Genomic DNA, 14,228 nt, shown 5'->3' with positions numbered 1-14,228 from the left:
CATTTAATTTCTGAAACTGCCTTCTTTCATATAACTTAGTTTCAAGGATTTAAACTAATCAGAAAAATCTGCTGTAACATATTGTCCTCGACCACCACAAACACCCTTGAACACTGTAGGTCTGCATCTCTGCAATAATTGGGCCAGATGCTATTCATGCAAATCTCTTATTGGCCCGATTTTTAAATCCATACGACATATTGATTAGCTCTTCTCTTTATTCACTGGATGGCTGAGGCAATGTCAGGAAGATTTAGAGCAATTCTCCTGGCTCAGACAGTGAAAATGTTCTAACAGAATATTGTTTTCCCACAGAATAAAAGTTCTTTCAATAGAGGAAATGCTCTAAAATTGGCAGATGAATTTTTTTTTAATTATCCTAGCGTCTTTAATGAAGCAGGAGCCTGAGCTAGAAAACAAGCACCGCGATGAGCACCTTACAAGCTGTGGTTCACTACAGAGAGCACCATCGTGGCTGACAGCTACACACGACCACAGTCTGCGGTAACCATGGACTTCCTAAATGGCCATGACCTGTACTTCACAGAACCCCTGGAAGCAATGCGCTAATGCCAAATGCGTAGCACATGGCCAACTGGTCAATCATCCATTTAGTCATTTATTGAACAAGCATTTACCACGTTAGGCCCTTGAGATTCAGAGGCCAAGAAGACACCTTCCTTAGGCTCATCCTCTAAATTCTAAAGGGGGAGGCATGGCATGATGACCATCAATAGGCCAGCATAATCAAGAATTGCAGGACTATCTACAATGGACAGGAATGGAGCCCTCTCCCAAGGAGAGGGAGCTGTCAGTTCTACATGGGCAAGTCAAGAAATGTTTTGTAGACGAGGCCACCTTTGAACTGAATCTTGACAAATGAGAAGGTTCTTGCTTTCTGCAGAGCTGTGGTGATGATTCAATGAGATAAATATTCATATAGCAACTAGCTCAGAGCACCAGGCATACTGGTGTTCAATCAGTGATAGTAATAATAATGTTAATATCACTATATTGGTATAATGGGTCACCAATAAGATACCCTTAAGGAATAACAACTAAATTACATTCACAACTGAATGACAATTAATGGAATGATAAAAATAGAGTCATTAGTAGTTTTAGTTATAGTACAGGAAATGGAAACAATGCAAGATGATCAAATCTACACTGACAAACTTATGCAACTATAAATGTCCTATACTTTTAAGAAAGCCTGGACTAGGAAAGCAGAAGGGAGAAGGACTAATATTTATAGAGGAACTACCATAGGTCAAGCCAGGGCCTTTATATACATATTTTCTTTTTAAAGGTTTATTTATTTGGGTAAGGAGGGGAAGAGGCAGAGGGAGAGGGAGAGAATCTCCAGCAGACTCCCTGCTGAGCACGGAGCCCAATGCAGGGCTCCATCACATGACCCTGAGATCATGACCTGAGCTGAAATCAAGAGATGAACACTTAACCAACTGAGCTACCCAGGCGCCCCTATGTATTTTCTTAATTAATTATCCCACCAATATTATGAGGTATATATTACCATTTTAAAGAGAAAACTGAAATTCAGAGAATGTTATTGACTTGCAAAAGGCCACACAGCTAAAGAGTAAAAAGTCAGAATTTGATCTTATAAGCATTTTATCTCAAATTCCATGCTGTTCTCATTGCACTACGAAGTATTTTCATGTGAAAAGCCACATTTACAAAGGTAGATATGATTAATCATTATTAAAAGATAATTTTATCTTTTTTTTTTTTTTTTAAGTAGACTCCACGTCCAGAATGGAGCCCAACGTGGGCCCAAACTCACGACTCTGAGATCAAGACCTGACCTGAGATCAAGAACTGGATGTTTAACCGACGGAGCCATCCAGGTGCCCCAAAAGATCATTTTAAATAGTTCATTCCCTCAGCACATAAAATATGATTTATTTTTCAAAAACAATTTACCCTGAGCTTTTCAGGTATAATAAATACTGATAATTCAGTACCTACACCACAGTACTGAGTTTTGTCAGGTGGACTGGTTCATTTAATCCTCATGACAATTAATAAAGCAGTATTGTTACTATTCTCATTGTACAGATGAGACAACCGAGTATCATAGACTTAATTCTCTCCAATGGAAGAATAGATTCCACTGTGTCTAGGGGTAAAGGACAGACAACTAGGTGTTTGAAACTAGTTTATAAAAACTGGTGTTCTGGGGCGCCTGGGTGGCTCAGTTGGTTAGGCGACTGCCTTCGGCTCAGGTCATGATCCTGGAGTCCTGGGATCGAGTCCCGCATCGGGCTCCCTGCTCGGCAGGGAGTCTGCTTCTCCCTCTGACCCTCCTCCCTCTCATGCTCTCTGTCTCTCATTCTCTCTCTCTCAAATAAATGGATAAAATCTTTAAAAAAAAAAACTGGTGTTCTTGGGCACCTGGGTGGCTCAGTCGTTAAGTGTCTGCCTTTGGCTCAGGTCATGATCCCAAGGTCCTGCGATCAAGCCCTGCATCAGGCTCCCTACTCCATGGGGATCCTGCTTCTCCCTCTCCCACTCCCCCTGCTTGTGTTCCCTCTCTCTCTGTGTCTCTCTCTGTCAAATAAATAAATAAAATCTTTAAAAAATAATAATAATAATAATAAAAACGAGTATTCGTCCTCTATATTATGCTACTTCACGTACCCATGTTTAAATTACAGCATACCAAAGCAAATTCCCTCATTATAAGTAGATTCGATATACAGAATTTTTGAACTTAAGTAATCAGTTAAGTGGGGAACTAAGTTAATTTTTCAGATCAAGGGAGATTTCTCAGACAGAAATCTGAGCGCAGGCCCAGCTGACTCTAAGGTCCAAGTTCTTTATAGCATTCCAGCATGCTCCCTCAGGGTACAGGAGACTCAGGGGCCAAATCAGGGCTCTCGGCCTTTGCAAGGCAGAAGTCACCATTAGGAGATGACCCCAAGCCCAGGGTCCTGTCAAAGTGCCCAAAGCACCCTCAGCATATTAGAGAGAGGGCTCAGGGAACACATCTCTAGTCCTAGAGTGGGACACAGAGGAACTCAGAATTCATGTTATAGCAAATCAGTATTCAATTTACAGAAAACTGACTTTTGCTGAGACTAAGCCTTAAAATATATACCACCGCAGGGATACATAATTAACTACATTATCAGAGTTGCTCAGACTGGAACAAAAGGACTTAACTCTTCTCTATTTAGGGGAATTAATATCTATGTAAGGACAGGTGTAGCTTATAAATCCTGAATATCAACATAAAGTATGTAACCTAAAATAGCCCATTCTATCCCAGACACTTTAATTCTCTAAGTGAAATATCATGATTACTCTTAAGCTCCTTTTTCTTTGAAAACAGCTAAGACTTCCCATCAATTCAGAGCTCTAACAAATCATGAGGATGGCTTAACATGTGCTCTGAGATTTTGCAGGAAATTTTAATTTGACATTTTAAAATGTAAGCTAAATTATTTGTATCAACTGTGTTTTTATATCAGTTGCAAACAAAACTAAAAGGTGTTACATTCACTTTCACAACACAGATAATATATCAAATCATATAGTAAAAAAAATCTGTCGACCAGGAACGAAGGCTTTAAATACGCTTGAAGAAGTTAATTAGAGCTGTCACAGAAGTTTTATTTAAAAAAAAAAAAAAAGGGAAAAAGCCACTATTACCAACAGCGACAGAAAATCTCATTTTCTAGTCCAACCAAATCCTGACACATCCTAAATTCCTTCCTTTCCACTTGAAAACGTCCGACTTCCACATTTTCTGTGCTCATTAATTGCTAATAGCCAAGGTAAAGGCAGTAGCTACATGTACCACTTGGTTCTAAGGTGTGAGGGGAAGAAACGTTCTAAGGTCTCTAAACTCAAGGCTGAACCAAATCGTTCTTACTTCAGATTAGAAATAGGTGTTAAAAACCAAAAGAGGAGGGGCGCCTGGATGGCTCAGTCGGTTAAGCAGCCGACTCTTGGTTTTGGATCAGGTCATGATCTCAGGTCGTGGGATCAAGCCCCACATTGGGCTCTGCACTCAGCGGGGAGTCTGCTTGCGCTTCTCTCCCTCTCCCTCTGTCCCTCCCCCAACTCCCTCACATGCACACAAGCGCTCTCTCTCTCTCACTCAAATAAACAATCTTTAAAAAAAAAAAAAAAAGCCAAAAGGAAAAAATCAAAGACCATCTTGTGATACCTGATCGATAAGATTCCTATCAATCAGATTACCATTTCCTGAATTCCAATAAGCTTATATACCAATTACCTAAAATAAATGGCTGCAATTATTATGATTCATTTACAAGCATCTTTCGAGCTTTGTGTTTATAATAGACAAGGGGATTCAGTGATCAAAAGATACCGAGAAGACTGATGAACTTACTGACAGCTACTGGGACTTCTTTACACAGCACTATAGTCTGAATGTCTGTGTCCCCCCAGAATCCATATAATGAGATCTAACCCCTAAGGGGATGGCGTTAAGACGTGGGGCCTCTGGGAGGTGATTAGGACATATGGGCGAAGCTCTCAGGTATGGGATTAGTACCCTTATAAAAGAGGCCCAAGGGCACCTTAGCCCCTCCTGCCATGTGAAGACACTGCAAAAGGCATTTTTTCTGAACCAGGAAGTGGGTTCTCACCAGACCAGGTCTGCTGGCACACCAATATTGGACTTCAGCCTCCAGAACTGTGAGAAATAAATTTTTGTTGTATATAAGCCACCCAATCTGTGGTATTTTGTTATAGCCATCCAAACAGAGGAAGGCAGCAGTTATGATGTCTGTTCCCACGGTTTACCGGTCTAAATCAGTTTATGAGTACCTTTACTTTAGCTCAGTGACTCCTAGTGTGTCCTGTATTAGGAAGACAATAAGCCGTTTGCTCATTCTAGCACGCTAGCAGTGGTGGATTTTACAAAATGCATGATCTACGTGACATGTGTGCAAGATAAAAATATAACCTCTTTGAGTGAGTTTCTCCTCTGCTACTAATGAATGCCGCTATGTTGTATGGATCTACAATACTGACGAATAGATACCATGGGGATGTGCATACCTTTTCTACTTAAAGAGCAATTGAGCTTGTCGTTGCTCTATTTCAGTGGGGAAGGGGAGGTCATTGGGAAGTGCCTTATCTGTGATTTTTATAGTATAAATTGCCTGCTTAGGCACTAGCTATTCTAAGATTTGCTGTTGTTTGTATTTCTAAGCAAGGATTCAGTAATCACAGAATTAGAAGATTTAACAGCTCAAGACAGCCAGATTAGCTGTTCCAAAAAAGGAGTCAGGAGATATACGAGTGTACCTTTTGTAGCAAATCTTGTACCTTTTGGGTTTATTTCAATCACTTAAAAAATAGTCATACGCTAAACGACCTCTGGGAGTGGCTGCTTGGCAGGGTGAGTGAATAACCCACAGAAAAATCCCAACATCCAGTGCCTGGACTAGGGCAAGAGGAAAAGATCCTCACAGCCTGCAAAAGCTCCCTTCGGATATGGAGAAAAGGAACGTGATTATAAGCTTCAGCTAGAAAATGCCTTCTTTCCTTCTTTGAGGGCCCTTAATCGAGGCCCAGATAAATAATGCATCACTGAAATGAAGACAAGGCAAGCATTTCCTTGACCTCCCAGCCTTGCTGGTGAAAGTGCCTGATCACATGGTGAGCAGAGGCCCCCTGAAAGGTGTGAGGAGGAGGCAAGGCTGCAGCAACCTTTTACTGAAGCTTCAATGCCCCTAACTAAAGAACGGAGTTGAAACGGTTAGAAAGGGTCTGCTCACCAGTAGGCTGCTTAGGAACCTCAACAGTCATCCGGGGAAACTGCAGCTTCCTGCAAAATGTTTTCTACTTGGTGCAGGACCCAATATGTTGATTTCCTTATCTGGGCCTAAAAACCTCAACAACAACAATGAAAGCACTGTATAATGAACTCTCGGTTAGGGCTTAAAGCACACCCAAAGGCAACTGAGCAAGGAGGCCCAGTGGTAGGAGGAACACGTGAGAAGGGCATGTGGCCTCCGCTCTCCAGCGCCATCCCTTGGCTGCCCACGTAACAGCAGGCACGTGCTCACGGTTCATTTATCACTGTTCTGTTGTCAAAAAGCCCGGAGTCACCAGTCCAGCCCAGGGATACATCCACAAGCTGCCTGAAGGCAATCTGAAAAGCCATCCCTGCCTTATGTGTCACTTGCTCTCTACTCATTTACTCAACGCACTCAACCTATTAATTTTTTAAGCAATTCTATTTCCTCAATACAAAAAAAAAAAATTACCTTTAAAATCTTTACTGAGCATTGGATTTTTGGAGTTGTTACAAGAGTTGTTACACGATCAAAACAAACAAACAAAGAGGTGAGACGAGTGATCTCAAGGATAATGTCCTGTTGACAGCACGTGGACCCCGATGCCACAGTGGGCAGGGTAAAATGGTGGCAGCATGGGCTGCGAGTCCACCTGGCAGAGCATCATGCCACAGGAAGGCTTGGAGGAAAGTGGTTCATTCTCAGAGGCTTATCAAGCCTTGGTCTCTGCCAAGGCTGTCAAAGCACTCTACTCTAACAAACCTCTCATAGGGGCAGATTTCTCTTATGAGCAGAAATGCTTCTAAAGACTCCTGGGGTCCATGAGGAAGCATCTTTGTTCCTACTGGGAACCCAAGCAAAAAGTCTTTATATTCCTTCCACTCTGTCTTCCAATGCCTCTGCAGCTTTTCACCACTATGAAGAGAACATGCCACAACAGAGGAAATGCCACAACAGCAAATCGAATGCTACACACACACACACACACACACACACACACACACACACACACACACAAAGCTGAATAAAACCATCAGCAGAATGACTGCAGGAAAACAATACAAAGCAGAAAACTTTCAGATGATATTCCCTGGACAAATTACTCACTTGAAAATTCTTTCTCAGTATATGTACATCCCTTTAGTGTTTTAATATAATCTTCTGTGGTACAGTGGTTAAGAGCAATGAGCTCTGGAGAGAGACAGGTTCAAATCCCAACTCTGCCATTTATATCTGTGTGGTCTTGGACATGTTTTGTTTTTTTTAACAAGTTCTGTGCCTTAGCATTCTCCTCTGTTCCTCTGTTAAACAGAGATAGTAATCGAGCTGTTATGAGGATTAAACATGTTAATACATGCAAGACATTTAGAATAATGCAAATAAAGCTGTGATCATTATTATAGTTCAAAACTGCTTTCACGTGTATTATTATAGTTGTCCCCACAAGCACTCTATGAAACAGAAGTGATCATTTTATCTATGTTTTACTGATGAGTACGAGGCTCAGTGAAGTGATTTGCTAAAAACATAAATAATCTGGCCAAACCAAGACTTGAATTGTGGTCTTTTGACAATAAACCTTGGATTATTTTCCATTACATTGTATTATTTACATGTAAACAACAGCAAAAACAGCTATTACAAAATACAAACATTAAATTCCTAAAAAGAAGAAAACTATTGAGAACATCATAGTGCCTAATCTAGGAATTCATTCTTGGAATAACAAATGATGAGTTGATGGCAGAATTTAGCTAACACAACTAAAGCTCATTTTTAGATTCAGTGTGTAGCAATTTGGAACCCCCAAAATTCTGAAGTGAGGGGGGGAGGAAGATATATATCAATTTGTATTCGTTGTTGTAAATTTTACTTTTTGTGAAAATAGGTAAGCTGTCATCTTGAGAAAATCCAATATACAAAAATGCAGAACTACAAGATGGTTGAGTGACTTATTACAAAAGGAGCCACCGAAGGGCTCAAATGTTTAAATGTGAGCCCTGCCATCTTATGTTGCTATAATTCGCAAGCTAGCAATGGACTTCTGATCAGTGACATTCAGGCTACACCCTCTTAGATCTAGAAGATTGAGAATTTCATCCCTCAGAATTCTTCTCCACATGACACTTAGAGGAGACAAGTTTTATGAGACAAGCAGAAGATTGGTGAATATAAATGAACAACTGGCAGATATTCCTTCTTTCCTAATGAATTTTGTAATTTAGAGCATTTGAATGGATCCCTAGGGGAGGAATTCTTTCATGACTAACACTCTTTCTAGTAATTGCATCTATTTCTAATTCATAAAATTTGAATGTGTGTTGGCCTTCAAGAACTTGTCTTCTATTTAATAAAGATTAACCATTAATTTTTTAAAAGATTAACCTTTTAATTTATGAATCTAGTTTTGATTTTTAATATGCACTCTACATACAAATTATCCCTCAAAATAATTTTTAAAAACTATGTGGACAGATGCACATTAAAAACTAAATTTCAAGCAAGGATTGTACGCTAAAAATTATCATCTTAAATAAAAAGACACATAAACTCTGACCAGCAAATTGTACTGTACATGTATCAGTATATATCAGTGATATATATATATTCAGCTCACTATCAGGGTTCTGTCCAACCTTTACAAAAGTCCACACAAACTTCCCTTTAAGTTCACCTGAGCAACTCACATTTAATGTCCTCTCATCCAAGTCAACCAATGTCCATCCCATAGCTAAAAAACACCCCCCTCTTCACTGTTAATTCTGAAATTATGTTTTCAATACAAGTTGTATAATATTCTAGAACTATGCCTCTTAAAGCCATTCAGATGGAAATATTTCATCCCTTTGATATGTACTTAAAAATCTATAAAATTTAAATAAATCTCACTAGTGAACATTACTGAGACATAAAGTATTATTTAGGCCAAAGAAAGGAAATCAGATTTTTCTCTAATGGTCAGAGTTTACATCTCAGTCATGGTTAAGGCTATAAGACATTACCACATAAAAAAGTGAAAACAGATGGCAAAAAAGCACTTTAATGTTAAGCAATTAATAACTGAAAATACAGAAATCTGTGAGTAATCATTTAAGCTTCAGAGACAGGTATTTTACTTTATTCCTATGGTTAATCCTGTCTACCTCTTTCTTTGGTCTGGTTTGAGGCCAACAGCTACGTATTTGTTGGCCACATGACCCAACTCCCTCAACTTCAGCAAAATGTGTGTTTCACATTCCCTCCTCCACCCCACCCACCCCCATGCCACATAGATCCCCCAACTCCCTGGTTCTTTCCTATAAAGTCAAAGTCATACCACAACACCTCTCCTACCTGTTTCCCATCCAGGGTATACAGGCGTTTCACCACTCCCGAGTCCAGCTTGATGGCATCAGTTATATCAGTGAGAACCTGCTCAAAGGAATGGGCGGTTTTCTTGTTCAGCAGAATCCTGACAGCTTTCCGTGGCTTCACCCCACTTCGGATGATGGTGACCAGCTTGGGCCGAATGAAATCCTTATTCTCCCGCACCTCCGAAGGGCTCCCTTTGGCAGTGGCCAGTGAGGACACCGCCCGGGAAGCCGAGGTGGTCTTGACATTCACGGACCAGTTGGGGTTCACGTTCTTGGTGTACTCCAGCTTCTTGAAGGGCTCTATTGAGCCACACACATAGCTCTCTCCTAAGGAAGAGAGAAATACATTTAAATTTACACTGAGGTAAACTCATTTCCTTTTCCCTAGTCTTTGATTTTTCCTTTTCTACCAGAAGTGAGAGCAAGGTGTGACTTCTTAAACAATGGAAGCATGATTACATTTAATGAAAAGAAAGATTTTTTTTTACTTCTAATCTGGCTCTGTCAACAACAGATTGATATCCTAGAGGGGGAAAATGATCATTCTTCCCTTTCTTTGTTTTCCGACTGCTTTTTTCTGACAGAAATACTGATACTGAGTCGACCTCAGGAATAAAATTGAATTCAAAAAAGAAAGTATTCTTTGGGATTTGGGGGTACTTATATTTGCAGAAAACTTCAAAATCAGAGGTACCTACATTTAGTAATAATGTAAATAATAACATAATTTGAAAACCTAAATTGGATCAGAAAACAGCTTCTTATAACAGTTCGGGACTTCACTGTATGGTGACAGCCGGTAGCTACAGTTGTGCTGAGCACAGCATAAAAAAGGTACAGAGGAGTTGAATCACTGTGTTGTACACCTGACAGTAATGTAACATTGTGTGCCAGCTATACTCAAAAAAAAAAAAAAAAAACACCACAACTATGTAATTTATAACTTTGATGGGAGTGTGTGCTGAACATTTTGTAAAGTCAAGTAAAATTCCAAAAGCAAGCAAAATAACTGTCACCAGCTAGACCCCAAGACCTGACCTTTGCTGATCACCTGCTTGGACCCACCAACCTCTGTCCCACAGTTTTCCTGAAGCTCTTTTTTCCAGCTTATCTCTTAATCAGGCAAAAGCCCCAAGGGGCATAGCATCCCCTGAAGGAAACCAGAACTACCCCTCAAGCAATAATGACTTCCTGGAGGAAGGCTCTGGCCACCCAAACCACCCAGACCAGCTGGAGTTTTAATCGCTAAGTCAGGGCCCCTCAGATGGACCATGGTGAGGCCAACAGTTACCTTTCCCTCACTGCAATGCTAAAAATCACACCCCGAGGTGGAGACTTAACACGCAAAGGAAACAGGATGTTTGGAGCCGCATGTCTGTCAACTGCGCCTGCGCGCCCAATTCCCGTATTTCCCGCCCTACACGCTTAAACAGGGCTCCTTTCCTGCCTGGGCTCCTTTAAAACTCTCCCTGGCTGTTGTTCCGGGAGTCAGTCTGACACCTTCAGCTGCAGCTATTGCCCCAATAAAGCCTGGCCTGTGCTTTTAAATACTGGGTCCAGCCTCGTTTCTACCGTTGCTGGGTCCAAGGACCCAGGTCCTGTAACAACCACGCTGCCTTTCCTCCCATCTACACGGGGCCAAGCACAGGGATCCACATACACTAGTAAGCCAATTCATATTTGTTTTCAGATAAAAGATTTTGAGAATGGTTAACTTAGAAACTGTAGCTTCAGAAACTGACTCTAAAATCAATGTAATTACGTAAGATGAATAAGGTCCGAGGATCTAATGAACAACATGGTGACTATATACTGTGATATAACTGAAATTTGCTGAGAGTAGAACTTAAATGAAAAAAGATAAATACATGAGGTAAAGAATGTGTTAATTAACGATGGAGGGAATCTTTCACAATATATACATCTATCAAATCATCATGAGGTATGCTTTAAATATCTTACAATTTTGTCAGTTATAACCCAGTAAAGCTGGGGTTAAGAAAAAAAGGAAAAGAAATTAATCAATTAAATTAGATTTTATTAAAAATGACTCCTTAACACAGAATCATTTAATGAACAAACTCAGACCACAAGTAGATGTGGCTCACACAAAAAAGAAAGTAACACATGTACCAAGTGATGATAAATCATAAATCGAATGATCCCATATATATATATATTTCATAAAGTTAGGTCAATGCATTTTGAAGTTAAAGATTTTATAACGGCTTTTTTTGTGTTAGTCTTTGTAACAGGGAATAGTTAAAATGCTAAAAAGCTTTCATAATTGTAGGTGAAGTGACCTAGGACTAATCCTACACAGCCCATTTACTTTTATCTAAATCCTTGTCCTATTTTTAAATTAATAGTGCAAGCATCCAAGGCCACTGTATCCACATAAAAATAATTGAACCAGTGTTTCAAAAATAGAAAAGCACAGCTATACATGTTATCAAACATTTACTCTGTAAGTGCTTTTAGAATATACTGTAGTGTGTGTTTATACACCATGTCTCACTAGAAGTTGTACAAATAGTAAATTTAGCAAACCCTTTTTTTATTCACCTAACAGATTATTACTGGTCCCAACTATGCTTTTCTTAAGATGTATGTAGATATCAAAAACATATGCATGGGGATCCCCACCACAGCGGTGCTTCTGAGGCTTTGTGGAGAGACTGTGCGAATGCTCTGGTGGGAAGAGAAATGGAAGTCTGAGCTCTGGCCTCTGCAAACATGTGACCTTGGGCAAGTCCCTTAGTCTTCTCAGTGGTAGTTTATCCATCCATCAGATGAAGCCTATTCCAGTGGTGACTCAGCTCACCCAGTTCTTTGTGAAGAACGGACTAGATAACAGAGGTCAGAGTGATCTCAAATACAAAACTGCTACACAAGTGAAAAACCCCCTCTAAGGCTGCATTACCCTGATTGTGCAGTCAGCCTGAAAGGAATATTAAAAAAGAAAATCACTAGAAATCAGTGAGCCGGTCTTACATTATAAGGTGTTAATTGTTTCTAACTAGTTACCAGTAGACGTCACTTTGGGTCCATCTCAATATGAGGATGCCCCAAATGGTCCTCAACAAGGCACACACAGCCCAAAATAGAGCAGGCAAAACCCGTCTGTCAGAATTCTGTGTTAATCGAAGATAGGTACTTGTCTGATTATTTGTAAGTTTATATCCTAAGCTAATAATTAAAATAAAAACAAAGTGAGTGGTTTACACTCCCAACAACAACAAAAAACCTTTTTAACTTTAAAAAGTATATAATTAGGAAAGTGAGGAATTTTAAGGTACTCACATTAACAATGTGGAGTGGGTTTGTTAAACAAGAAACTAAACGCCTTTTTTTACGTCTTCTTAAAGAACACTGAAAAAATTTTGAAGCATGACAACTTTGAGAAGGTAATGCTGATTCGGTTCAAGCAACAAGAGTGGGAAGAAACTTAGTTAAATCTGTGCTCACTTAGTGGTTCCTCTGCCTGGTTCACCAGATTCAAAGACCGCAAAGGAATCTTGGGGGAAGGGTGTGAGACTCCAATAAAGAGCCATCTTGTGCTACAAGGAAAGTGACAGCACTTTGAGGAGAGGACAGAGCTGGCCACCAAACCCAAGATCACACACCACTCACTGATGCCGTTTCGAATCTACTACACTATTCAGGAATTCAGTAAGGCAAGATGGGTTTCCTTATGCTAAAAAAGTTTCTATTAAATTGTGCAAATATATTTACATTAAAGGCTTATTTGACCCCACATTCTGAAAACTTTTATTTATTTATTTTCTAAAGATTTTATTTATTTATTTGACAGAGAGAGAGAGAGCTCAAGCAGGGGAAGCGGCAGGCAGAGGCAGAGGGAGAAACAGGCTCCCCACTGAACAGAGAGCCCAATGCAGGGCTCCATCCCAGGACCCTGGGATCATGACCTGAGCTGAAGGCAGCCTCTTAACCCACTGAGCCACCCAGGCGCCCCTGAAAACTTTTCTTTTAACAAAAATTCTGAACTTCTTCCCACCACTAGAGTTACTGCCTTGTCTTAATTCAATTTAAAGTTGAGTTTCTGACTTTGTTAGAAAATAACTTTTCAATTAATGTGCTAATATCATCGACAACTGTAAGTTAGCAAATGCAATTGTTCTGAATGGAAAGAATACATAGTCTTAATTTGGTCAAATAGCTGAGTCTCCAGTGTTTAATCTCTCCTTAAATGGGGCCAAGACTTAAGAGATATGTTATATTCTTTTTTTTTTTTAAGATTTTATTTATTTATTTGACAGAGAGAGTCACAGTGAGAGAGGGAACACAAGCAGAGGGAGTGGGAGAGGGAGCAGCAGGCTTCCCGCCAAGCAGGGAGCCCGATGAGGGGCTCAATCCCAGGACCCTGGGATCATGACCTGAGCCGAAGGCAGACGCTTAACGACTGAGCCACCCAGGCGCCCCTATGTTATATTCTTGATTAGAGAATCATCAACAGATTGCATTCAAGTCCTGACAGAGGTATGGGTATTAAAGGCTACTGAAAAATAAAAAAATAAAGCAATACTTGTAGTTACTGTAATAAGCTTTTCATATACACTAAGCCGTCCCAAAGTTTTATGGTGTAATTTATATTGCAACAATAAAATAAAAGGTAATTTAGCAAAACCAAAGTATATTTGAGCAAAATGGTCTGATGTTGTGATTTATAATAAAAAATATATACTTGGTCTTCAAACTATTTCTGGCACAGAGCTGCTAAAACCCTTGGAATTTCCTAAGTGATTAGAGCAATAAAGATATCTTGATATGCATAACAAGTCCCCTTTCAACCATACTTTAGTTTATGTTAATGAGGAGGCTGCAGCAAGCACCTGAGGATGGGGGCTGGATGCCAGGGGAACAATCAGTGTGATGAGAGGGTAGAAGATTTCAGTCCACCTCCCTGACTTTAGAGGGAGGCTCTAGTAGTTGAATCCAGTGATTTTTTTTTGTTTTAAGATTTTATTTATTTATTTGACAGAGAGAGAGACAGTGAGAGAGGGAACACAAGCAGGGGGAGTGGGAGAGGGAGAAGCAGGCTTCCCGCCGAGAG

General features: G+C 40.0%; 1 protein-coding gene across 3 annotated transcripts in view; it reads right to left on the bottom strand.

Annotated features, from left to right (window-relative positions):
• DCLK1 (doublecortin like kinase 1) overlaps nt 1-14,228 on the bottom strand; it is a 338,663-nt gene that overhangs the window by 306,609 nt on the left and 17,826 nt on the right. For all 3 annotated transcript variants that reach the window (XM_021678287.1, XM_044913200.1, XM_021678290.1), the window contains one exon: nt 9,135-9,481. In XM_021678287.1, coding sequence (XP_021533962.1) covers nt 9,135-9,481 — 347 coding nt within the window. The remainder of the gene's footprint in view (nt 1-9,134; nt 9,482-14,228) is intronic.

Source organism: Neomonachus schauinslandi, chromosome 3 (genome assembly GCF_002201575.2).
Source record: "Neomonachus schauinslandi chromosome 3, ASM220157v2, whole genome shotgun sequence".
Taxonomy (NCBI): Eukaryota; Metazoa; Chordata; class Mammalia; order Carnivora; family Phocidae; genus Neomonachus; species Neomonachus schauinslandi.
This window is presented reverse-complemented; position numbering and strand designations above follow the sequence as displayed.